We start from the raw sequence: 22,413 nt of genomic DNA, 5'->3' as shown, positions 1-22,413 counted from the left end.
GTTTGGGGAACTAAGATCCCACATGCCACATGTTGTAGCCAAAAAAAATAAATAATCTAAGCTTGCAGGACATCAAGAGTCTATCAAGTTTATTCACCAAATAGGGCAAGAAAGAAAGAAGAAATTGGGGGGGGTAGAAATTGAGAACCAGAGGTGGAGACTTTCAGCCCCAGAATTTTCACCATGTGACTGTATTACAGTAACGAAATCTATGTGACCAAACAAAGCTACACATTTAAAAAATCAAGGTATAGGAACTTCCCTGGTGGCGCAGTGGTTAAGAATCCGCCTGCCAATGCAGGGGACACGGGTTGGAGCCCTGGTCCGGGAAGATCCCACATGCCGCGGAGCAACTAAGCCCATGCGTCACAACTACTGAGCCCGCACGCCTACAGCCCGTGCTCCACAAGAGAAGCCACCGCAATGAGAAGCCCGCACACCGCAACGAAGAGTAGCCCCCGCTCGCCGCGACTAGAGAAAGCCCACGCACAGCAACAAAGACCCAATGCAGCCAAAAATAAATAAATAAATAAATAAATTTATTAAAAAAAAAAAAAAAAAAGACTTTGCCTTCCAATGCAGGGGGCACGGGTTTGATCCCTGGTTGGGGAGCTAAGATCCCACATGAATTACGGCCAAAAAACCAACACATAAAACAGAAGCAGTATTATAGCAAATTTAATAAAGACTTTAAAAATGGTTCCCCTGGTCCAGGAACTAAGATCCCACATGCTGTGGGGCTAACTAAACCCGCGTGCCGCAACTACTGAGCCCATGGGCTACCACTAGAGGGCCAGAGCGCGACAACTACAGAGCCCCTGCGCTCTGGAGCCCACATGCCACAACGAAAAGATCCCGCATGCTGCAACTAAGACCCAACGCAACAAAAATAAATAAATAAATAAATATTTTTTAAAAAATAATAATGTTTTAAAAAATTGTTTTAAATAAATAAAAATGGTCCACGTCTAGAAAGTCTAAAAAACAAAATCAATGTATAAATATTGGAAGCTGGTACTGGTAACGTTCTAGTGATTTCTTAAGCAGAAAGGCGCTACATAGATCGTTTTAAAAATGCATATTTCATACGTATGTGTTTTAGCGTTTGTAAAAAATTGTGGAATAGAACATACACTTAAAGGAGGATCTAGAATACAAATGTATGGTATAAAAAGTAATTCTCCAAACACCTGAATAAACACCACCCAAGGCAAGAAAAAGACCACCCCTGACATTCCCCTCCCTACTCCTAATGGCTATCCTAAAACTGCAACACTCGCTTCCTTCTTTTCTTCATGTGTTATTTTTATTTATGCCTTTGTATGCATCTGAAATGCCTTGTACAAATGTTTTCAAAAGGAAGTTTAGTGCAGTGGAAGAGCTCAAAATTTGGTGTCAGAAAGACCAGGTTTGGGAATTCCCTGGCGGTCCAGTAGTTAGGACTCAGCGCTTTCACTGCTGAGGGCCCAGGGTTCAATCCCTGGTCAGGGAACTAGGATGCCACAAGACGCGCAATGCAGTCAAATAAATAAATTAATCAATCAATTAAAAAAAAAAAAGAAAGACCAGGTTTCAAATCCCAGCCCTGCTCCCTACTAGATGTGTGACCTCAGACAAGTCATTTCCCCTCCTCCAGGCCTTTTCCTCATCTGTACAAGTAGACACAAATGGCCACATTTCCCAGGACTGTCATAAGGATTCAAATCACAAACTCCACATTTATTCAACAAGTTTATTGAGACCTCTTGGGACCTAAGCCCTGTAGAAAACAGCGATGAATCAGCTTTCACACTCAAGAAACTCACGACTGGAAATAGGTAACTATAAAAACAACACAGCCACTAAGTGCTTGGAATCAGGGAGGGACATGAGAAGGATGTAGTGTTTATAAATCTGGAATCAAAAACTAACTGCCGAGAGAGTCAGGAGGGTGGTCGAGCCTCCCACTCGGAGATGAGCTTGGGACCATCTAGAAAGGCTCTTGCCAAGGACACAGCCACGTGCCCACAGGTCTCTGGAGTTCACTGCAGGCTGGCCCACTGCAGGGATGTGTAGACCACCTTACCATCAGGCTGCGGAGAGCAAAGCAGCAGTGTCTTTCTGACACTGGTGCCGAGGCGGCCAGCAGAAACCAGGTCCTGGAGTGGGATGGGGTCCCCGGGAGCCCAGCACTGAGCGATGTAGTGAGCGTGGAAACGGAGCGGGTCGCCTGGGTGAAGGAGAGAGGCAGGTAGCAGTTTCCAGTGGCAGGGAGCTGGAAGACACTGGGACGTCCACACGGAGGACATGGGGATGGTTCCAGCTATCACTACCAATATTTTAAAAGACACCCTTGGACCTTGGAGGTGGGGCAAGTTTACACACATGTATAGCATAATCTTATTAAAAAAACAAAAATGAAAACAAATAATTGAATACATCGTTGTCAGTCAAAGCCATGAGGAACTCAAAAGGGTATCATGTAAATATCCAATGAGAAGTGACTCTAACAGACTAAAAGAAGTAAGAAAACAATTTACAATAGCATGGCATAATAAAATAGATAGAAGAAAGGAGTCAACAAAATTTTTCTGAAAAGGGCCAGAGAGTAAATATTTTCAGTTTTGTGGGCCATGCTGCCAACATTCAAATCTGCCACTCTAGCACAATAGCAGCCACAGACCATATGTAAACAAATGGACAAGGCTGTGTTCCAATAAAACTTTGTTTAAAAAAAACCAGTCAGTGGGCCGGACTTGACCTGGGGCTATAGTTTGTCCCCGGATTAGATGAACACGTTCAAGTAAAGTAGGACCCTGAGTAGGGCACTTTCCAGAAGACTAAGTAACAGGTAATGTAAATCTAAAAGAGCAAGGCTTCCAGCAATTCTACTCCTGGGTATTTATCTGAAAAAAATGAAAACACTAATTTGAAAAGATACATACACCTCTATGTTTACTACAGCATTATTTACAATAGCCAAGATACGGAAGCAACCTAAATGCCCATCAATAGATGAATGAATAAAGAAGATGTGGTATATATATATATATATATATATATACACACACACACACACACACACACACACACATACATACATACATACAACGGAATACTACTCAGCCATAAAAAAGAATGAAATCTTGGGATTTTTGACAACATGGATGGACCTCTATTAGCATAATAGAGGGTATTATGCTAAGTGAAATAAACTAGAAAAAGACAAATACTGTATGATTTTATTTATATGTGGAATCTAAAAAACAAAACAAATGAACAAACATAACTAAACAAAAACAGAGTCATAGATACAGAGAAGAAACAGGTGGTTGTCAGAGGGGAGGAGGGCTGGGGGAGGAAATAGGTAAGGAAGATTAAGAAGTTCAAACTTTCAGTTACAGAATAAATGACTCACAGGTAAGAAATGTACAGTGTGGGAAATATAGTTAATAATTATGTAATGTCTTCGTATGGTGACAAATGGTAACTAGACTTATGGTGCTCATTTTGAAATGTATAGAAATATAAAATCACTATATTGCATACCAGGAACTTACACAGTACTATAGGTCAATTATACTTCAAAAATAAAGTCACAGAAAAAGAGATCAGATTTGTAGTTACCAGCAGCAGAGGATGGGGGGAGGGGGAATTGGATGAAGGTAGTCAAAAGGTACAAACTAGCAGTTATAAGATAAATAAGTAGTAGGGACGTAATGTACAACAGGATACATATAATTAATACTGCTGTTCATTATATATAAACATTATTAAGAGAGCAAATAAATCCTAAGACTTCTCATCAGAAGGAAAAACATTTTTTTCTATTTCTTTAATGTTGTGTCTGTATGAAATGATGGATGTTCACTAAACTTATTGTGGCCATCATTTCATGATGTGTATAAGTCAAATCATTATGCTGTACCCCTTAAACTTACAGAGTGCTGTATGTCAATTATGTCTCAATAAAACGGAGGGAAAAAATAAATAAATAAAAGAGCAAGGCTCTAAGACCTTCCATCTGAGGGGATGTCGTAGCAACTATAAATCAAGGCCCTCCCTGGCAGCTGGGTTTCCGGCAAGAAACTCTCCAGGAGCCAGGCACCTCTCTGGTTGTTATGATACCTCAGTCAGCTGAGAAAGGAGCATCAAAATGCTTGAGAAGTTACCCCAAAATTGCTTTCCAAGAAACTTAGCATCTTTTAACCTCAGGAAGATTTAGAGTTAGACTAAGAAATATGTATTTAAGAGATTCAGACCTTGAACACTAATCTTCAGGGGACAAAGATTTTATGTATATTTGATACATTGAGTATTTATTGTTTTAGAAATACTGACCTATTACAAGTAACAGGTCAGCCTTGTGGTTTAGTTTCAAATGTGTGATTGAGTAATTGATTGATTTAAACTTAATCTGAAGTTTTAGTAAGTCTATTAACAGTGTAAGAATATAAACTTAAAAATTACCCCATTTATAACTTATTAGATTTAAGTTACCAGCAAGATTCATAACCAGAAAGCTGCAGAACTTAAAAAAGAAAATAAAAATATTAAAATTTAAAATGCAGCTTATAATGTTTGAAACTACTTAATTCCTTTTGTAAATGGGATCAAACATGAATTAATGGTCCCCTTAAAATCTGGTAGATTGAAAAAATTAAGTTTTATACGGATGAATGGATAAAGAAGATGTGGCACATATATACAATGGAATATTACTCAGCCATAAAAAGAAATGAAATGGAGGTGTTTGTAATGAGGTGGATGGAGTTAGAGTCTGTCATACAGAGTGAAGTAAGTCAGAAAGAGAAAAACAAATACAGTATGCTAACACATATATATGGAATCTAAGGGAAAAAAAAAAAAAAAAAAGAGGTCATGAAGAACCTAGTGGCAAGATGGGAATAAAGACACAGACCTACTAGAGAATGGACTTGAGGATATGGGGAGGGGGAGGGGTGAGATGTGACAGGGTGAGAGAGTGTCATGGACATATATACACTACCAAATGTAAAATAGATAACTAGTGGGAAGCAGCCGCATAGCACAGGGAGATCAGCTCGGTGCTTTGTGACCACCTAGAGGGGTGGGATAGGGAGGGTGGGAGGGAGGGAGATGCAAGAGGGAAGAGATATGGCAACATATGTATATGTGTAACTGATTCACTTTGTTGTAAAGCAGAAGCTAGCACACCATTGTAAAGCAATTATACTTCAATAAAGATGTTTAAAAAAAAAAAAAAAATTAAGTTTTATAAATTGAACTGAAAGCTTAGAAAAAACCTAGAAATTAACATTTGTATGTTTAGTAAGTTGAATATTCATTTGCAAAACCAAAATAATCTTTTTTTTTTTTTTAAGCATACAAAAATCACCCAAAAAAACCAGCAGCAAAGTAATTAAACCATGGTTACTTATAGAGAATGGGGCAGGGAAACTGTTCTCAGCTCCTAAATCAATCAGTTAAATTTTAGTCTGAGAAGAGAATAAGCCTGTCAACTCATCTGCAGGAAACTTAGTGGACAGTCTCCAATGAATGGCTCAGATCTACTTATCAGGCAGTTCTATCTATGTTCTTAAGGAGAACAAAGAGTGATTTTCTGCACTTTTTTTTTAACCTTTAAGTTACACAATAAATTCAAAAATTAATTGATTCATCAGAAGTCCCCTTTACCTATTCCTGATGCAAATTCCCTCCCAGAACTATTAACTATTTGTCGTTGGGCTGGAGTAAATCCTTTCAAGCTTTTTTTCCACTTGCTTGATAGGATTCTCTGGCTACTTAGTACTCCACTTTAAGTCCTTTCACTAGAGCCATAATTTTTAAGACTACTTAAATAATTTGTCTATAACTGCACAACAGTATAAAATATGATTTACTTTTTACTATACATGTTTTTTATGAGCTGTTCTTCTTTTTTGCCCCCTTTTTTCATTTACTAAACTACTCTTCAAATGAGCACGGGTTCCCAAGTGTTTCCTGTCCTTCCACGGTTTCAGAGGCTGAGAAAATGAGACCAAAAAAAAGAAAAGAAAAATGCAGAATGTAGTGGGATTGTGAAGAAATGAGTGGCAACCAGAGGTCCCAACACAAACTCACCGGGATAGACCAGGAAGTCGCCCCCGAACTTGCCAGCCGCACTGAGGAAGAAGCCTCGCTCCCACAGGTCTCTGTAGATGCTGTAGCGAAGCTCGTGGGCAGGACGGCCAGCGTGGGGCCAGTCTTTGGACTGGACACGCCAGTCCAGGGGCCTAGCCTTGATGGGCCGAGGCCTAGCAGTGGCCAGCTGGATGAGCAGAGCAGACCTGGGCAAAGGAGCCACCCCATTTGAAGGTCCTGGCTGGGGAGAGGAGGAGCCTGGCGGGGGGTGAATCCAAGAGAGTTTGGTGAATCCAAGGGGCAAGGTTTTCCCAGCCCCAGGGAGAACCAGCCCTAGATTCCCTGCCAAAATTCCCCAAAGATCTCTTCCCTCCTTCCCCTGGTCCCTGGACTCCAGCTCCCACCTTCACCTGCTTCCTCATGCTCTCCAGCAGCCTGGCCAGCACTGGCCTCGTTCTCTTCTGCAGCTTGGTTCCCACCGGCCTCCTGGCTCCCGCTGGTCCCTGATTTCTGTTCCAGCTTCTGCTTCTTCGCAGCCTGGCCCTCTGCAATCTTCTCTAGGAGCTCCTGACGACGGGTCTCACGGGCCTCAGCTGCCAGAGCACTTTGCTCCTGGAAGCCCTGCTCTTGCTGGCGCTTGAAGGATGCCAATGCCTGAGAAGTAAACTTATCTGTAATCTCAGGATTCAGGCATGCCTTGCCTTAGGAAGCTAGGAATCCCGACTCCCTGGCGCCTCCCAACCTAGGGGCGCGAACCCGGGGATCCCAGTATCCTACTTTCACCGTATTCCAGAATCCAGGACTCCCAGACCCCTCCCACCTCAGGGACCTGTTGTCCCCAGCCTCTTCTCCCGCAGGCGCCCCCAACCTGCCCCCTTACCAGGCTGTGTTGGCGGGGATCCGGGCGCGGGGCGCTGACTAGGGTCACCGCGCCGATCTCGGCCAGCAGCCGCGCTTCTTCGGGCATCAGCAGCAGCGGGAGGCCCAGGCGCGAGTTCTGGCGGGGTCCGCGGGGCAGGGCGCCCACCGTGCGGCCCCCTACTCCCAGGCGCTCCCGCAGCGCCTGCACCGCCTCGGCCCCCCACACCAGGGAGCGGCCGTTCGCCACCTCCACCACCAGCATCCTCCTGCGGGAGGCCAGGGGCACAGCAGTCACCCACAGAGCTGCACGCCTCTCGCCGCCCGATTTGCGCCGCGGGGAGGCCTCCCACCGCCGGGGGGGAGGGGTCTCGGCGAAGCCCCGCCCCTGAGTCTCGGGGGTCGGAGCCTCGCTCAGTGCCGCGTTCGCCACCTGCTGAGCGGGAGGGCCAGGCTCCGCCGCCTGGGCGCTGGACTCCGCCCTCGGGCGATCCCGCCAGGCCCCGGGGCTGACCGAGACGAGGCCCCGCCCCGAACCGAGCCGCCGGGCCCCGCTGGGGCGTCTCGGACCCCGCGGTCAACATTCTGGTCTGGGCCAACACTGCCATGCCGGCCCACGCGCCTCGGAGCAAAGCCTGCCCCAGCGCGGGCCACGCCCCCTTCGAAAGATCCACTTCGGCTTCGCCCTTCGGGTGTCCCCGTCAGGTGTCGGGACCTCCAGAGGCCAAAGCCCCGCTGAGGCCACGTCCTCTTCGGGTTGCTCGGGACTTGGCCCCTCCCCTTTCCGAACCCCCGAGGTTCGGCCTCAGGTCCCCTTGCTCTGAGTCGGGCTCCTAGAATACGAAGCCCCGCCCCCGCCCGAGCTTGACCGGTCCGTAAGTTCGGGAGTCCTCGGCTCAGCCGAACCGCAGCACCGCCCCCTCCCGAACATAAGGGGTTCAGCGTTCGGGCGTCCTCGGCTCCCGTCAATCCCATAGCCTGAGGCCCCGCCCCCTCCGGCCGCCTGAGCTCCCCCAGTTGGAGCTCCTGTCCCACGTTCGAACCCCACAGCCGGAAGCCCGGTCCCCTGAACACCCGCCGTGTGTTCTCCGCTCGGGCGGGCTCACCCCACTCGTGAGCGCTCCCTTCAGAATGCGGCACCGTCCTCTGATAGAACCAGCTAGTCACCTCGTAAACACCAGCTCGCAGTCCCGGCGGAGCCACCCCCTTACGTAGCGCGCCACGCGCTGCTTCCTCCACCCCCCCCCCATGCCGACCCCCTGCGTCGATTTCGTCACGCCGCCACCTCAGCGGAGCGGGAAGTCTGGGACCCGCCCCGCAGGGCCGTATCCCTGCCTTCCCCCGAAAGTGAAACCCCCTTGAGCCCGCCCCTCGAAGCGCACCTCCCTCCTCGGTTCCGGGACTTGGAAATGGGAGGCTCCTTACGCTGGACCCGACCCCTTGGCACCACGGCCCAGGGCCCCGCCCCCTTTAGGCCGGGACGCTGTTTGCCCCGCCCCCTCGGAATACCCCTGAGCCCCGCCTCTTTTCGTGTTGCCTAAACCCGTGGCTCCGCCTCCCTCCTAAACATGAGACTCCGCCTATCAGCCACCCAGGGTCACTTGTATCCGACTACCTCCGAAGGGAACCGACGCTGTGGCCCCTCCACATCCGGCCGAAGCTCTTGACTCCGCCTACATCCGAACAGAGTCCTTCAGTACTCGACTACCTCCGAAGAAAACCGAAGCTTGTGGCCCCGCCTCCAAACCGCCTCCCGACTCTGTCCCGAAGAACCTGAAGCGGAGACTCTACCTCATTCCGAACGCTGAGCTCCAGGCCCCGCCTCTTTCCCAGGTTCGGTCGCTTCCCTCCGTGCCCGAAGCTTCTGGCCCCACCCCTTTCCGAGCCCGAAGGCCCGCCCCTTCGCGTGCTCGCAGCTCGGTAGAACCGAGTCCGGGTCCAGCTGCAGACTCGTGCTCCCTGCGCCCAGTCCGGGCTCCTTCTCTGCTCAGCCCGGAGCGTGCCGGGCGCTGCACACCCGGCCCCGGACCGCGCAGCCCAGCCGGCCCCCCGAAAGAGGCTGGGGACGCGGGGGCGTGCTGGGCGGGGAAGGCGTGGCGGATCCGCGGAGGCCCGCGGGCCGGGACTGCTCGGCTGCTTCCTGCCTTGCGGGCGGCGCGGAGCCGCGGGCCCAGGTGGGTCCGCCACGCCTGGGCCGGGGTGCGGTGGGCGCGGAGTGCGGAGGCGCCCCGGAGACCGGGAGCGGTCTGGACAGTGTGGGGTCGCTGCGGATCGGCGGGCTGATGAGGTGCGGGGGCGGTGCCGGGAGCGCGGCCGAGCTCCCGGGTGGCGTAACCGCCTGTGGCTTTGCCCGGAGCGGATCTGACCCGCGCTTGGTGCGCGCAACGGGAGTGGGGCGCGGGAGCGGGCCCGCTCTCTGGGTTTCAGACGGGAGAAGGAACCGGAGCTCCGAAAGAGGGGGAGGCTGGAGGCTTGGGCTCCTCTGAGGCCCTCTCGGAGAAGGGCAGGGAGTCTGGAGAGCAGGGTTCTCAAAGAGGGAGAGGCTGGGGGATAAGAAGAGAGGAGCTGGATTGCTGGGATACTCGAAGGAGGAGGGGGCCGGGAGGTTTGGATTCCTGGGTTCTCAAAGGAGAAGAGAGCTGGGGGCCTGCGTTCTCAAAAGAGGGGTTCTGTGGGTGGCTTCCTCTATCCTCGAAGAAGGAAGGGCCTGGAGGTCGGGATTCCTGTGTTGTCAGAGGAGAGGAGCTGAGGGTAGGACTCCTTGATCCTCGACAACTGGGGACTGGGTGGGGGGGTGGGTGGATCCTTGACTCCTCTAAGGGGGAGGGGCTGGGGGCCCGGACTCCTGGGTTCTCACTGGGAACCTCTGCCCCTCCCCCAGAACATGTCGCCCGAAGAATGGACATATCTACTGGTTCTTCTTATCTCTATCCCCATCGGCTTCCTCTTTAAGAAAGCTGGTGAGTCAGGTTCCCTCCCCAGTGGAAAATAAAGGGGGGGGGGGTGCCCGGGCTGGGGACCCTTGGAAGGTTCCACGCTTATGCTGTGCCTTCTCTCTGCAGGACCTGGGCTGAAGAGATGGGGGGCAGCAGCTGTGGGCCTAGGGCTCACCTTGTTCACCTGTGGCCCCCACACTTTGCATTCTCTGGTCACCATCCTTGGGACCTGGGCGCTCATTCAGGCCCAGCCCTGGTGAGGATTTGGTGGGGGGAGTTGGGGGAGATGGAGGGGGTGGAGGAAGCGACCTGTTTCCTCTTGGGGTCTTTCTCTGTTTCTGTCTCCATCTCTGGATGTCTCTTGTTTATCTGTAGATTCTCTGTGTCATTTGTCTGGTCTGTTTTTCTTCCTCTCCTGCCTTTTTCTGGGTCTTTGTCCCTGTGTGTTTGTCCTGGTCCTTTACATCCATGTCGTGGATTCAGGAGAGAGGAGGACGTTACTAGTCTGCTGGCTCTGCCACCGTTGGTATTGGTATTCTCTCTCTCTCTCTCTGTTTCTCCCTCCCTCTTTCTTCCTCCACCTCCCCTCTCTCCCTCGCCCTTCCTCCTCCCTCCCTCTCTCCCTCCCAGAAAAAATGGAGGATTGAAGGGTCTTCACCCTGAAGCCTCTCTTAACCCCCTTCTCATTTTCTTCTCTGTTGCTGCGCATTTCTGTGTAGCTGTTTCAATCGTGCTCATTCCATACCCCCCGCCCCTCATTTTCTGTCTCGGGAGGTGGGGAGGTGGGGAAGGATTTGTAGCTGGAATCTAGGGGCGGCTGAGGCAAGATCTCGTGCACCCCTGCACCCAGCACAGCACGCCTCTTGCCTTTGCCCAGCTCCTGCCACGCCCTGGCCCTAGCCTGGACCTTCTCATATCTGCTCTTCTTCCGCGCGCTCAGCCTGCTGGGCCTGCCCACTCCCACACCCTTCACCAATGCCGTCCAGCTGCTGCTGACACTGAAGGTCAGACTCCCCTCCAGCCCTCGCTGTGTGCCAGTTAACCACCAAAACTTTACCATCTCCTCCCAGCCACTCCCGTGGGAGGCAGAGGAAGGGGGATGGTCTCTCCCCACACCCCGCCGGGGGCGGGGCTTCACCTCTCAGCTCTTCCCTGGGATAAAGAAGTATCCAAAGTTATGTAACTGTGGGTGCCATGTGGTGGCTGAGCTAAAGTGCGTCTTTGTAGCAAGCCATTTTGCAAAGGAGGACAGCCAGCTCTGGGGAGGTAGCACTTAGTTAAGGACACAAAACCAGGACACCACGTCCGGCTCTCCATGACCTGGGAAGATGGGTGAAAACAGATTCCCAGGCCCCACCCCTGGGAACGTAAAGTCGTGCGTTCCTACTATGTGCTACATATCAGTGAACAGAACAGTCATGTGAGGTGGTGAATGAGGTCTCCTCAGCATCCTGTGTTCCCCGCGGGAGCTGGAGAAAGAGGCTTTCAGGACATAGGGACCAGCGTGTATGGAAGGGAGCAGGCTGAGTCCCATCAGCAGTGGACCAGCCCCATGGACCGTCCATCAAGAGCGGAAAAGAGCACAGGCAGCCCAGGCCAAACCATGCAGGGCCTTGTTGGCTAAGGTGAGGGGGTCCCGACTTCTTCCTGTGGGGGCCCAAGAGCCACTGCAAGAGGTTTTTTGATTTGTTGCCAGAAGAGGTAATGTGACCAGATTTACAGGTTTAAAAATCCTTCCTCCCGATGCTGGGTGAGTTGAAGCAGAAGGGGAAAGATGGGGTGACGTGGGACTCTTTTATCAGAGTCCAACTGACAAACAGTGGCGGCTTGATGCAGGCCTGTGGGCAGGTCAGTCAGGGCCCCACCAGGAAGCCCGGCATTTAGGAGAAATTGAGGGCGGGTTGGGGAGAGGTCCTGGCCCCCAGGGCATGAGAGGAGGGGCAGGTAGTGGAGCCGGGAAGGAAAAAGACTTGGGTAGAGCCCCCCAATTCAAGAAGATCATCAAGGGTCATGGCCAGCCCAAGGTGATCTTATCAATACAACGGACTAAAAACCCAAGCCTCACTCCTGCCTTCCTCCATCTCTGCCTGGGGCTCTGTGCCAACTAAACCCGGGGGAAGCTGGAAGACACGGGCCTGTGGATGTTGAGCCGGCCTGGGGTCTGTGCTGAGAAGGGTAGAGAGCAGATCTGAAGGAGGAGACCAAACATATTCAGCCCAGTGGTGGAGGCAAAGCCAGAGGGACAGACTCCAGAGACTTAAGGGATTCGACTGGGGGAGTGAGGAAGGTTTCCAGCCTAAGCAATTAATTGGATGGTGGTGGCATTTGCTGACGGCAGAGACTAGAAGAAGACCCACTTTGGCGAGAGGCTAATACCGTGTTCCACCTTGGATGTGTTCAATTCGAGGTGCCTGGAAGATATCAAGTATTAATGACAAGAGGTAGCTTTTTTTTTTTTTTTTTTGATCTCACCACACGGCTTGTGGGATCTTAGTTCCCCGACCAGGGATCATCAAACCTGGGCCCCAGCAGTGGAAGCGCCGAGTCCTAACCACTGGACCGCCAGGGAATTCCCTAGAGGCAGCTTGATGAACAGTCTTGGGGCTTGGAGGAGAAGTCCCACCGGGTTACACTGTGGGTGGTATCTAAAGTCACGAACTGCAGGAGAACCCAGAAAGATGGAACTCAGAGAAAAAAGACAGAGGGGCCCAGGAGTGAGCCCTGCGAGAGTCACCAAGAAGCCCTTACTCACGACCAGATGCCCAGAGCTGCCCGTGGAGTAGAGCCTCAGCGCCCAGCTGCACGGGGCTGCAGCAGCTGTTGGCTGCCCAGAGAGGTAGTGAAAGGGAGGTGGGTGAGAGGAAGCCCAGGTCTGACCTGTCCTTCCCTACATCCCTTCCTCCCAGCTGGTGAGTCTGGCCAGTGAAGTACAGGACCTGCACGTGGCCCAGAGGAAGGAGATGGCCTCAGGCTTCAGCAAGGGGCCCAGCCTGGGGCTGCTGCCTGACGTTCCCTCTCTGATGGAGACGCTCAGCTACAGCTACTGCTACGTGGGAATCATGACAGGTGAGCGTGCCCGCCCCGCAGGCCTGCCTCCGCAGCTCCTCACCCTCTGTCTCCATTCTCTGCCTGGAGTTTGGTGCCTGTTGCATGTTCCCACATTCCATCCCAGCATCTGCTGCTCTGAGGGTGAGCATCTATGCCCGAGTCCACGTCTGACTCTCCCCCTGGTCCCAGGGCCCCTCCAGAGTACAGACAGACTGTTCTCAGTCTCAGTGATTCCTTGTAACTTTTTGGGAGCAAACAGGAGATGAAGGAGAAAGATCCACATCACCCTAACGTTTCTGCTGCCCGGGCAACAAGTATTCACAGCTTATGATCCCATTTTTAGTTTCAGAAAATACTTTTCACTAATGTTGACCTGTTAGAAGGTGTTCATTTTCATAGCAACTGTATTGAGCTATGATTACCATATTCACCCACTTGTAACCACATCCAGCTTGCTGGGTTTTAGTCTATTCACAGAGTTGTGCAACCGTCACTGCCATGTAATTTCGTCACCTCGAAAAGAAACCCTGCACCCTTTAGCCGTCGTCTCCCAAACCTCCGTCTGCCCCCATTCCCTGGAAACCACTAATTGACTTTCTATCTCTATATATTTGCCTATCCTGAACATTTATAAGTGGAATCATACAGTGTGTGGTCTTCTGTGACGTGTAAGACGTTTAACACTTCTGTTAACCCCACTCTGCTCCCTCCCTAGGCCAAGAGCGGTCTCCTCTTTTCCATCTCTGTCCCTCTGCAGCCCCTCCCTGCTCAGTGGCCAGAGGGGTCTCATGAAAAGGCAAAATGATAATCCATCACTTCCCTGGTGGGAGAGCCTATACTGGTTTCCTAGCGCTTAGAACAAAACTCAAAGTCCTCATCAGATCCCCCAGCGGTCCCGCCCCTGCCACCCTCTCATTTCTTCTCACACCACTCTCTTCCTCTGCAGATGCACTGCTGCACTTCCTGTCACTCCTTTATACCCAGCTCACCCCCCACCCCATCCCTCCAGGTCCGGTCTGTCTGCCTCCATCTGTCTCGGTGTCTCCATACCCCTCATCTCAGGCTCTGTGTCCCTTTCCAGAAGTGTCTGTCCCTCGTCCTCCCCTTTCTCCGCTTCCTTGTCCCTTTCTCTCTGGGTTTCATACCCCCACCCCCCTCTCTGCTTCTCCCTCTCCTTCCTCTCTCCCTGGTCCACCTCAGCTCCCGAATCTCTGGTCCATCTCCCCCCTCCCCCAACCCCGCCCGAGACTGGAGCTGGGCGCCCCTGCCGTGTGTACCGTGTCTGACCAGCTGCCCTCCCTCCCGCCGCAGGCCCGTTCTTCCGCTACCGCACGTACCTGGACTGGCTAGGGCAGCCCTTCCCCGGGGCCGTGCCCAGCCTGCGGCCCCTGCTGCGCCGAGCCTGGCCGGCGCCGCTCTTCGGCCTGCTCTTCCTGCTCTCCTCCCACCTGTTCCCGCTGGAGGCCGTGCGTGAGGACGCCTTCTACGCCCGCCCGCTGCCCGCCCGCCTCTTCTACATGATCCCCGTCTTCTTCGCCTTCCGCATGCGCTTCTACGTGGCCTGGATTGCCGCCGAGTGCGGCTGCATTGCCGCCGGCTTCGGGGCCTACCCCGTGGCCGCCAAAGCCCGGGCCGGGGGCGGCCCCACCCTCCAATGCCCACCCCCCAGCAGGTCAGGCGGCGGGAGGGAGGTGTCCCAAGACCCGGCAGGCCCCATCACCGCGGGCTGGCCCTGCCCCTAGCAGGGAGGATAGCGGGGAGCAGGGGGGGGCAGGTCTCCCACCTGTTGTCAGCAGAGTGTCACCCTCAGCCACCACAGCCCGCCTTTCCCCGTCCTAAGGAAACAGTAGTCCTGATCCGTACGGATTGCCCCCTGTTGCTAGTGCTTGACCCCCCCCCCCCCTTGGGGTGGTGAATTGCTGTCTGTTGCTAGGAAAAGGAAGGTGTTACAGCAGTCACACGCCGTCCCCTCTGTTGCCGTGGAAGCGACACCCCAGTAACCCAGTTGTTCCTGGTTGCTCAGGGTGCCATCGTTGGGCAGTGAGGAGTAGCCCTTTGTTGCTAGGGAGAGCATTCCCTAGCAACAGCACTGCCCCTTCCTGCCAGAAAGCTGCTCTTTGTTGCTATGGAAACGGCATCCCCTAAACTGCCCCTTTGTTGCTGGGAGCGAGCACGCCCCTCCCCATGGGATGTCGTCACATAACAGCCTGCTGTTGCCCTCTTTTTCTACGGAAATGGCATCCTTGACCATGCTGTCCTCTAGCAGAGGGGACACCATTCCTAGCAACTGCAGGTCGCCTTCCTACTGTTGCCCAGGAAATCCCCTGGTAACTATGAATTAACCTTGTTGCTGGCGAAACTAGCCACCTAGCTCCTTCATCACTAGATAAATCACACAGCTAGTAACTACAGACTCTCTTGTTGCTAAGGATATGTTGCTCCTGTGTTGCTAGGGAAATGGCACCCCTAGCAACCAGGAATGGCCTGTCCCTCTGTCCCTAGCAGTCATGGTCAGCCTTCAGGCTGGGGCTGGGAAAGCAGCCCTTTGATGTAAATTCTGAACTACTACTTCTTACAGGGTTGGGCAATCCCCTAGTCACAAACTGCCATTCCATTGCGGGGGAAGTGGCACCCCCCTGCAAATTTCTTGCCACTGCCATAGTAGAGGGTATCCCCCAGAAGACGTCAAGCAGGAATTGAAGGCTTTTCTAAACCTTCTGGGCCCCGCCCCTAATGGATGCTCCCCTTCCATTATCAGAAGCCGCCAACGGTTCAGGTGGGCCAAGGATATCCCCCACTGCTGGGGGCAGGTTGGCACCAGTGACCCAGGAACCACTGTATTACTGGAGATGACCCTTATAAAACAATCCTGGGGACCAATAGCCAGGAAAGGCCCTTTCAGGAAGCTTTTCTAAACATCCTAGGCCTTGTTGCTAAGGAATGCCCTTTCCCTAGCAACAGAGACCATCAAGGTGTCAGGCGGGCCTAGAACATCTCCCTAGCAACCACGGACCACCTCATTGTTAGGGATGCTGCTTCCCTAACAACCGAAGTGTCCAACAATTTAGAATGGACTACTTGGAGGCTTCTCTGAATATGCTGAGCTTGGTTGCTAAGGAATGGCCTTTCCCTAGCATCTGAGACCATTGGCAGGTCAGGTTGCTAAGGACTCATAGCTTAGCAACCGTGGCCCTTCCAGACTTTTCCTGGCTGTTGCAGGCCCCCTTACCAAAGAGGAGAACCCTATTGCTGATGAACTGTGCACTTCCCAAAAATGCTCAGTCTGGGCTGCCCTTCCCTGTTGCCCTAGCAAACGTGACAGCCAGAGAACTGTTGCCTGGCCAGGATCCCCTCCTTAGCATCCGGGGCTGGGACAGTAGCCAGAGTCAGGAGTGGGCCTGGCTGAGCTGCATGTCTGTCCCCCACCCTCATCCTCCACCCCCCCCACCCCCCCCCCCCCAGTCCGGAGAAAGCGGCTTCCACGGAGTACGACTATGAGACCATCCGCAACATCGATTGCTATGGCACAGACTTCTGCGTGCGCGTGCGGGATGGCATGCGGTACTGGAACATGACGGTGCAGTGGTGGCTGGCGCAGTACATCTACAAGAGCGCGCCCGCGCGCTCCTACGTCTTCAGGTGAGCCCAACTGTCTCGGAGGACGGCGCGGAAGTACATCTCCCAGCTGCCCCTGGGGCCGTCTGCGGCTTCCCCCGCTGGGCCTCCACCCCTGTGGGTCATGGGAGTTGTAGTTTCTTGAGCCTTGCGCTGGCTCTGATTTGCGTTATTCCGGGGTCAATTCTTCCTCCTCTCTGGGCCTCCGTTTCTACATCCTTAAAGTCAGCCCCGCTCCACAAACGCAGTGTACTGAGTCCTGTGGACTCAGTAGCTAGACTTTCCGGAATCTTAACCCCGCCAGTTACTAAGAAACCTTAAGGAGTTAGTTGACCCCTGTTTCCTCAACTTTTTTTTTTTTTAATTTCAAAAATTCCCATATATGCTTTTTTTTTTTTTAATTCCAAATGCTTACTTTAATTACCCTTGAGTAAACCCCAAGAGATAACAGCCATTTACTTGGAGCCCAGCAAGGTAAATTGCTTCAGCATACTGCAAGAGGAAGCCATTGAAATAATCACTCTGCTTTGTAAACCTTTATGTAACTTCTGGCTAGTAAACATAAAAATTTAAACAAACTGTGGGAGCAGGGGCCCCACCCAAACATGGACTGTAGAAATAAAAGAGGAAAAGGCAATCTCTACCTTTTCCCAAAAGCAAAATCAAACACAATTAACAATCCCCTAGCTCTTAAAGTTACTTCTTCTTTTTTTTAACATCTTTATTGAAGTATAATTGCTTTACAATGGTGTGTTAGTTTCTGCTGTATAACAAAGTGAATCAGCTATACATATACATGTATCCCCATATCTCCTCCCTCTTGCGTCTCCCTCCCTCCCTCCCCATATATGCTTTTTTTCCCAGTTTTTTAAAATTGAAGTATAGTTGATTTACAATGATACATTAGTTTCAGGTGTACAGCAAAGTGATTCAGTTTTTTGTATATATATATACACACACACATATATATATATTAATTCTTTTATTTTTTTTGGTCGTGCTGAGCAGCTTGTGGGATCTTAGTTCCCCCACCAGGATTTGAACCCTGCCCCGGCAGTGAAAGCGCGGAGTCCTAATCACTGGACCGCCAGCGGTTGCCTATCTATTCTTTTTCAGATTCTTTTCCCTTATAGGGTACTACAGAATATTTAGTATAGTTCCCTGTGCTATACAGTAGGTCCTGGTTGGTTATCTATTTTTTATATAGTAGTGTATATATGTTAATCCCAAACTCCTAATTTATCCCCCCCGAACCCAGTTTCCTCAACTCTTAAATGGGGGTAATGCTGTTACCTGTTTCATAGGTTGATGTGAGAAATAAGTGAGATAAAGTGTGAAATGCACTTAATGTGAGGCCTGATTAGCTTGTATTATCCTTCACTCATCTGATATTTCTTGAGTGGAGACTTTCTGTAAAGATAAGATAAACTTATCTTTACAACCTTAGGAAGTAGGAGTTCTCATCATCCCCATTTTATTTATTTTTTTAAATTTATTTCTTTTATTTATTTCTTTTTGGCTGCATTGGGTCTTAGTTGCTGTGCGCAGGCTTCTCCCTAGTTGCAGCGAGCGGGGGCTACTCTTCATTGCGGTGGCTTCTCTTGTTGCGGAGCACGGGCTCTAGGCACGTGGGCTTCGGTAGTTGTGGCATGCCGGCTCAGTAGTTGTGGTGCACGGGCTTAGTTGCTCCGCGGCATGTGGGGTCTTCCCGGACCAGGGCTCGAACCCGTGTCCCTGCATTAGCAGGCGGATTCTTAACCACTGCGCCACCAAGGAAGCCCCATCATCCCCATTTTAAAGATGAAGAGACCCAGGATCAGAGGTCTGATCTTAGGCAACCTGCCGAGTGTCACCAGATGAGGTCAGGATACATCATGACACGTTCTTATAATGAAGCAGTCAGCCATGGTGCCCCTGGAGCTAGACTTGCCTGGGTGTGTGATCTGATTTATGATTTCAAGATCTGCTCCCACCTTGTGTGGGAATGGGCTAAGGTGGGGGAGGGGAGCAGGCGATAAAGCAGGGACTGGCCCGGTGGGCATTGATGGTATCCTAGAGTAGGGACCACTGGCCTAGAAGTGGATGCATTTGAGAGGTGGAGGTGGGAAACAGCTTGATGCCCAGGTGATGGGTTGTGCGTGATGGTAGGGCACAGAAGTGCTGTTTCCTGAGGAGGGTAAACTGGGCAGAAGGAAGTTTCAGGAGTGGGTAGGATGAGGAAGCTAGACTCGGGTTTAGTCTCCCTGACTTTGAGGTGACTGTTAGATTTCCAGCTGGGGTTGTTGGCTAGGCAGTTAGTTGTGTGATTCTGGTGCGTAAGGGAAGGGTTGGTGTAAGAAGTGGACACGTGAGCGTCAGCAGGTGTGGATGATACTTAAGGCTCTGGGGCTGAGCATCAGGTCAAAGCACAGAGTGCGCCAACGTTTAGACCAGGGATTCTCAATGCGGGGGGGGGGAGGTGGGAGCAATTGTGCTGCACCCCCAGGGGGCATTGGCAATGTCTGGAGACGCTTTTGTCATAATGGGGATGTGCTGCTGGCATCTAGTGGGTGGAGTCCAGAGATGCTCCTAAACGATCTGCGCTGCACAGGACAGCACTCCACCTCCCCACCCCCTGAAGAATGATCCTGCCCCAGGTGTCTGTAGTGCCAAGATAGAGAAACCCTGGTGTAGACTAGGGACCGGGAGGAAGAGCCAGCACAGATGCAGCCAGTGACACAGGAGGACAGTCAGCAAAGTGTTCATTCCCGGAAGGAAGCCGAGAGAAGTAAGTGTTTCAAGGAGGAGCGAGGAGGGGATGGTGTGTCTGCCGGTGCCAGGAGCTTCAGTGCGCTGAGGGCGAGTGTGACCACTGGGTGGGGCGTGATGGGAGGAAGTCCCCGGCAACCTTGACGGGAGCAGAGTGCAGGGCTGAAGTGAAAGCCGGATTGGAGAGGGTTCAAGAGAGGACGGAAGGGGGAGCCTAGACGATTCTTTGGAGAGTGTTCACTCTGGGGGGCAGGGGGGCAGCGAAGCAGGGAGAGGAGAGTGGGCGGTGGCGGAATGGCCAAGAGCTGAGGTGTGCGCACGTGGAGTTAGAGATGCCGGACTTGCGCTGATGTGTGTCCTACTGTCAACTGCTTTCAGTTGTCTGTCAACTGCCGACCCACAGCATTCTCTCTCCACCAGAGGTAGAAAAGAAAGAAAACAGTTTTGTGGCCTTCCCCAGCGCTCCAGTGGTTAAGACTCCGTGTTTCCACTGCCAGGGGCGTGGGTTCGATCCCTGCTCTGGGAACTATTATCCTGCATGCCTCGCGGCGTGGCCAAAAAATAGGAAAAAAAAAAAAACAGTTATTGAATAAGCATTAAACCAGATTTCGAGGCATGGCGCAAGTAACCCACTGCTGAGATTACCAAGATGGAAAGAAAGCTCACCCTTTTTAAAATTTTTTTTAACAGTTCATCCATCCATCCATTTTATTTTTATTTTTATTTTTTTTAATTGGGGTATAATTGATTTACAATGTTGTGTTAGTTTCAGGTGTATCGCAAAGTGAATCTGTTATACATATACGTATATCCACTCTTCTTTTAGCTTCTTTTCCCATATAGGCCATTACAGAGCACTGAGTAGAATCCCCTGTGCTATACGGTAGGTCCTTATTAGTTGTCTAGAAATCTCACCCTTTTTGTCTTCTCCATCGCCACTTAGAGCCCTTTATGTAGCGTGTTCTCAAGAGACACCATAACTGGTCCTCACGTCGGAGGACTCCACAAGCACTATTGCATGCTCTCATGTTCATCCCAAGTTCATCTGGTGATTGGGGTAGCCACCTGGCTAGTTAAGTGTCTTTATCTGAAGGAAGAATAAAACTCCTATCTCTATGACCAGCAGGTGTTTACAGCTCGGAGCTGGCACCTAGGATAAACCCTCGTAGCTGCAGGGAGACAGGCTCTATCTCCCTCCACACCTAGGCTTCAAAGAGATGGCTCCCAGGCCCTCGAGAAGAACATTCCTGGACTGTAACACTTTCTAGAGGCCTATTTTACCTTTTCAAAGATTTCCATCTGTATCCAAAGGATAACGGAAAGATGCTCAAACAGGTTTTTCAAGGAAATGGCCTAAGAAAGGAGAAGGAGGAAAAGATCTTCCCTTTTGGCAACCGGGAAAATTCAACCTTTTTATGGACCCTTATACCCTCTTCCGCCCCCCCCCCCGCCCCCCCAGGAAAGGGTGGTCAGTGTCATTCTGTCATTAGGTTATTTTTGCACTTTTAACACCCTGATGATGTGCCAGAGGGAAAACTTGATGCCCATGGGCAGGAACTCAGGCCACAGTCCTTGGCAAAGCCTGCTCTGATTTGTGGGTTCTCTGTGGAAATGGGGATCAGAGCCTAAATTTGTGGGTCTTCAAGGGATAGCATTTGGAGTCCTTAAGGAGAAGGGACCATGGCTGGAGATTTCTGAGTCTTCATGGATCACGATTTATATTCCTGGATCCTCAAAGAGGAAGTGGCTGGGGACTTGACTCCTGGGTCCTGAGGGAAAATAGTGTTGGGAGGGGGTTTCTGAGAAGAGAGTAAGAGTATCGGGTCTGGGGGAGGAGGGGCTGGGGGCCCGGACCCCTGGGTCTGAGGGAGGAGGGGCTGGGGGTCTGGACTCCTGGGTCTCAGGGAAGAGGGCAGGGGGCCTGCACTCCGGGTCCTGATTCCTAGCCCCTCCCCCAGGAGCGCCTGGACCATGTTACTGAGCGCCTACTGGCACGGCCTGCACCCTGGCTACTACCTCAGCTTCCTGACCATCCCGCTGTGCCTGGCAGCTGAGGGCCGGTTGGAGTTGGCCTTTCGGGGGCGGCTCAGCCCCGGGGGCCAGAAGGCCTGGGACTGGGTACACTGGTTCCTGAAGATGCGGGCCTATGACTACATGTGCATGGGCTTTGTGCTGCTTTCGCTGGGCGAAACCCTCCGGTACTGGGCCTCCATCTACTTCTGCATCCACATCCTGGCCCTGGTGGCCCTCGGGCTGGGGCTGGCTCTAGGTGGGGGCAGCCCCAGCCGGCGGAAGACCGCGTCCCCCGCCACCAGCCTTGCCTCAGGAAAGCTTCGGGAGGAGTAAGCTGTCAGGACACTCCCTCTGCCTTCGGTCCAGCTACCAAGCTTTTGCCTGGGAATTCTGTGAAGCATGCTGCTGTCTCCTTTCCCAGAAAGAGTCCTGAATATGGCAAGGGGCCTGGAGAGGATTCCCCCTTCCCCAGCTCAGCACTGCCTGGAAAAGCCTCTGCCCTGAGGGCCCCAGATGATCAGTTTTCCCTCCTGTAAAAATCAAGATATGGTCCAGACAAGACTCTCCCTATGTCCCTGCCCAGCTGCAGGTGTTCAGAGAGAGCTGCGTTTTCCCCCCAACAGCAGGGGCCGATGGGCGACATGGTTTCTTGGGCAAATTTCCCTTCTTTGGCTCCACAGTGTGGGGTTAGGAGCTTCAGGGCAGGCTCTGGGAGTGGGGGACCTCTTTCTGGTCGCTTCCACTCTTGTCTCATTAGACCAGTACGGAGTATAACCCTCCTGGAATGGAGAAGCTGAGCGCAGATGTGCAGGCCTTTGGACTATGGTTCTCGTAGGTTCCATCTGAGCCACCTAAGGGTCCCAGCGCTCCTGTCACCCTCTTGTCATCCTTTGACCTAAGAGGCTCAGAATGTGTAAATCTCTCCTAATAAAGTGTCACACAAAGACTCTATGTGGGAATGTCTGTGGGTGATCAATGTGGGGGGACTTGTACCACCGCATCCCTCTGTGATGTGCTAACACCCAGCCCCCCGGGAGCCACGCAGGCATCTGTGGACTTCAGCTCCCAGGAGACCTTTCGGAGCAGAGGCCCTGACAGTTTATGGGAAGTGCCG

At 51.8% G+C, this 22,413-nt stretch overlaps 2 protein-coding genes across 10 annotated transcripts; one reads left to right on the top strand and one right to left on the bottom strand.

Moving 5' to 3' along the window:
• Positions 1-1,718: 1,718 nt before the first annotated feature.
• TSEN34 (tRNA splicing endonuclease subunit 34) lies at positions 1,719-8,613 on the bottom strand. 5 transcript variants are annotated; one of them, XM_061173880.1, is made up of 5 exons: positions 8,555-8,613; positions 6,962-7,208; positions 6,486-6,735; positions 6,082-6,339; positions 1,719-2,209 (listed from the first exon to the last, which is right to left on the bottom strand). In XM_061173880.1, exons 1-5 carry the CDS (start codon positions 8,587-8,589, stop codon positions 2,022-2,024), a joined length of 978 nt encoding a protein of 325 aa, XP_061029863.1. In that variant the 5' UTR covers positions 8,590-8,613; the 3' UTR covers positions 1,719-2,021. The 5 variants fall into 5 exon arrangements, with proteins under 5 accessions (XP_061029863.1, XP_061029864.1, XP_061029867.1 ...); XM_061173881.1 differs by having other exon boundaries at positions 6,492-6,735; positions 8,555-8,609; XM_061173884.1 differs by lacking the exon at positions 8,555-8,613 and adding an exon at positions 8,322-8,364.
• Positions 8,591-22,245, top strand: MBOAT7 (membrane bound O-acyltransferase domain containing 7). 5 transcript variants are annotated; one of them, XM_061173846.1, is made up of 8 exons: positions 8,591-8,772; positions 9,821-9,899; positions 10,002-10,131; positions 10,753-10,879; positions 12,782-12,941; positions 14,235-14,595; positions 16,386-16,562; positions 21,245-22,245. In XM_061173846.1, exons 2-8 carry the CDS (start codon positions 9,824-9,826, stop codon positions 21,630-21,632), a joined length of 1,419 nt encoding a protein of 472 aa, XP_061029829.1. In that variant the 5' UTR covers positions 8,591-8,772; positions 9,821-9,823; the 3' UTR covers positions 21,633-22,245. The 5 variants fall into 5 exon arrangements, with proteins under 5 accessions (XP_061029829.1, XP_061029827.1, XP_061029828.1 ...); XM_061173844.1 differs by lacking the exon at positions 8,591-8,772 and adding an exon at positions 8,830-9,113; XM_061173845.1 differs by lacking the exon at positions 8,591-8,772 and adding an exon at positions 9,120-9,226.
• Positions 22,246-22,413: the final 168 nt, after the last annotated feature.

This window comes from Eubalaena glacialis, chromosome 18 (genome assembly GCF_028564815.1).
Source record: "Eubalaena glacialis isolate mEubGla1 chromosome 18, mEubGla1.1.hap2.+ XY, whole genome shotgun sequence".
In the NCBI taxonomy this organism is placed as follows: Eukaryota; Metazoa; Chordata; class Mammalia; order Artiodactyla; family Balaenidae; genus Eubalaena; species Eubalaena glacialis.
The sequence above is the reverse complement of the archived record's forward strand: the minus strand, read 5'-3'. Positions and strand labels throughout refer to the sequence as shown.

Coding starts and splice junctions, on each gene's coding strand:
- TSEN34 (XM_061173880.1), bottom strand. CDS start 8,589: ATGTGGAGGGGCCACAGCGTCGGTTCCCTTCGGAG. Junction 6,736..6,961: donor ATCCCCGCCAACACAGCCTG/GTAAGGGGGCAG, acceptor TTTACTTCTCAG/GCATTGGCATCCTTCAAGCG. Junction 6,340..6,485: donor GCATGAGGAAGCAGGTGAAG/GTGGGAGCTGGA, acceptor ACCCCCCGCCAG/GCTCCTCCTCTCCCCAGCCA.
- MBOAT7 (XM_061173846.1), top strand. CDS start 9,824: ATGTCGCCCGAAGAATGGACATATCTACTGGTTCTTCTTATCTCTATC. Junction 9,900..10,001: donor CTTCCTCTTTAAGAAAGCTG/GTGAGTCAGGTT, acceptor TTCTCTCTGCAG/GACCTGGGCTGAAGAGATGG. Junction 12,942..14,234: donor CTACGTGGGAATCATGACAG/GTGAGCGTGCCC, acceptor CTCCCGCCGCAG/GCCCGTTCTTCCGCTACCGC.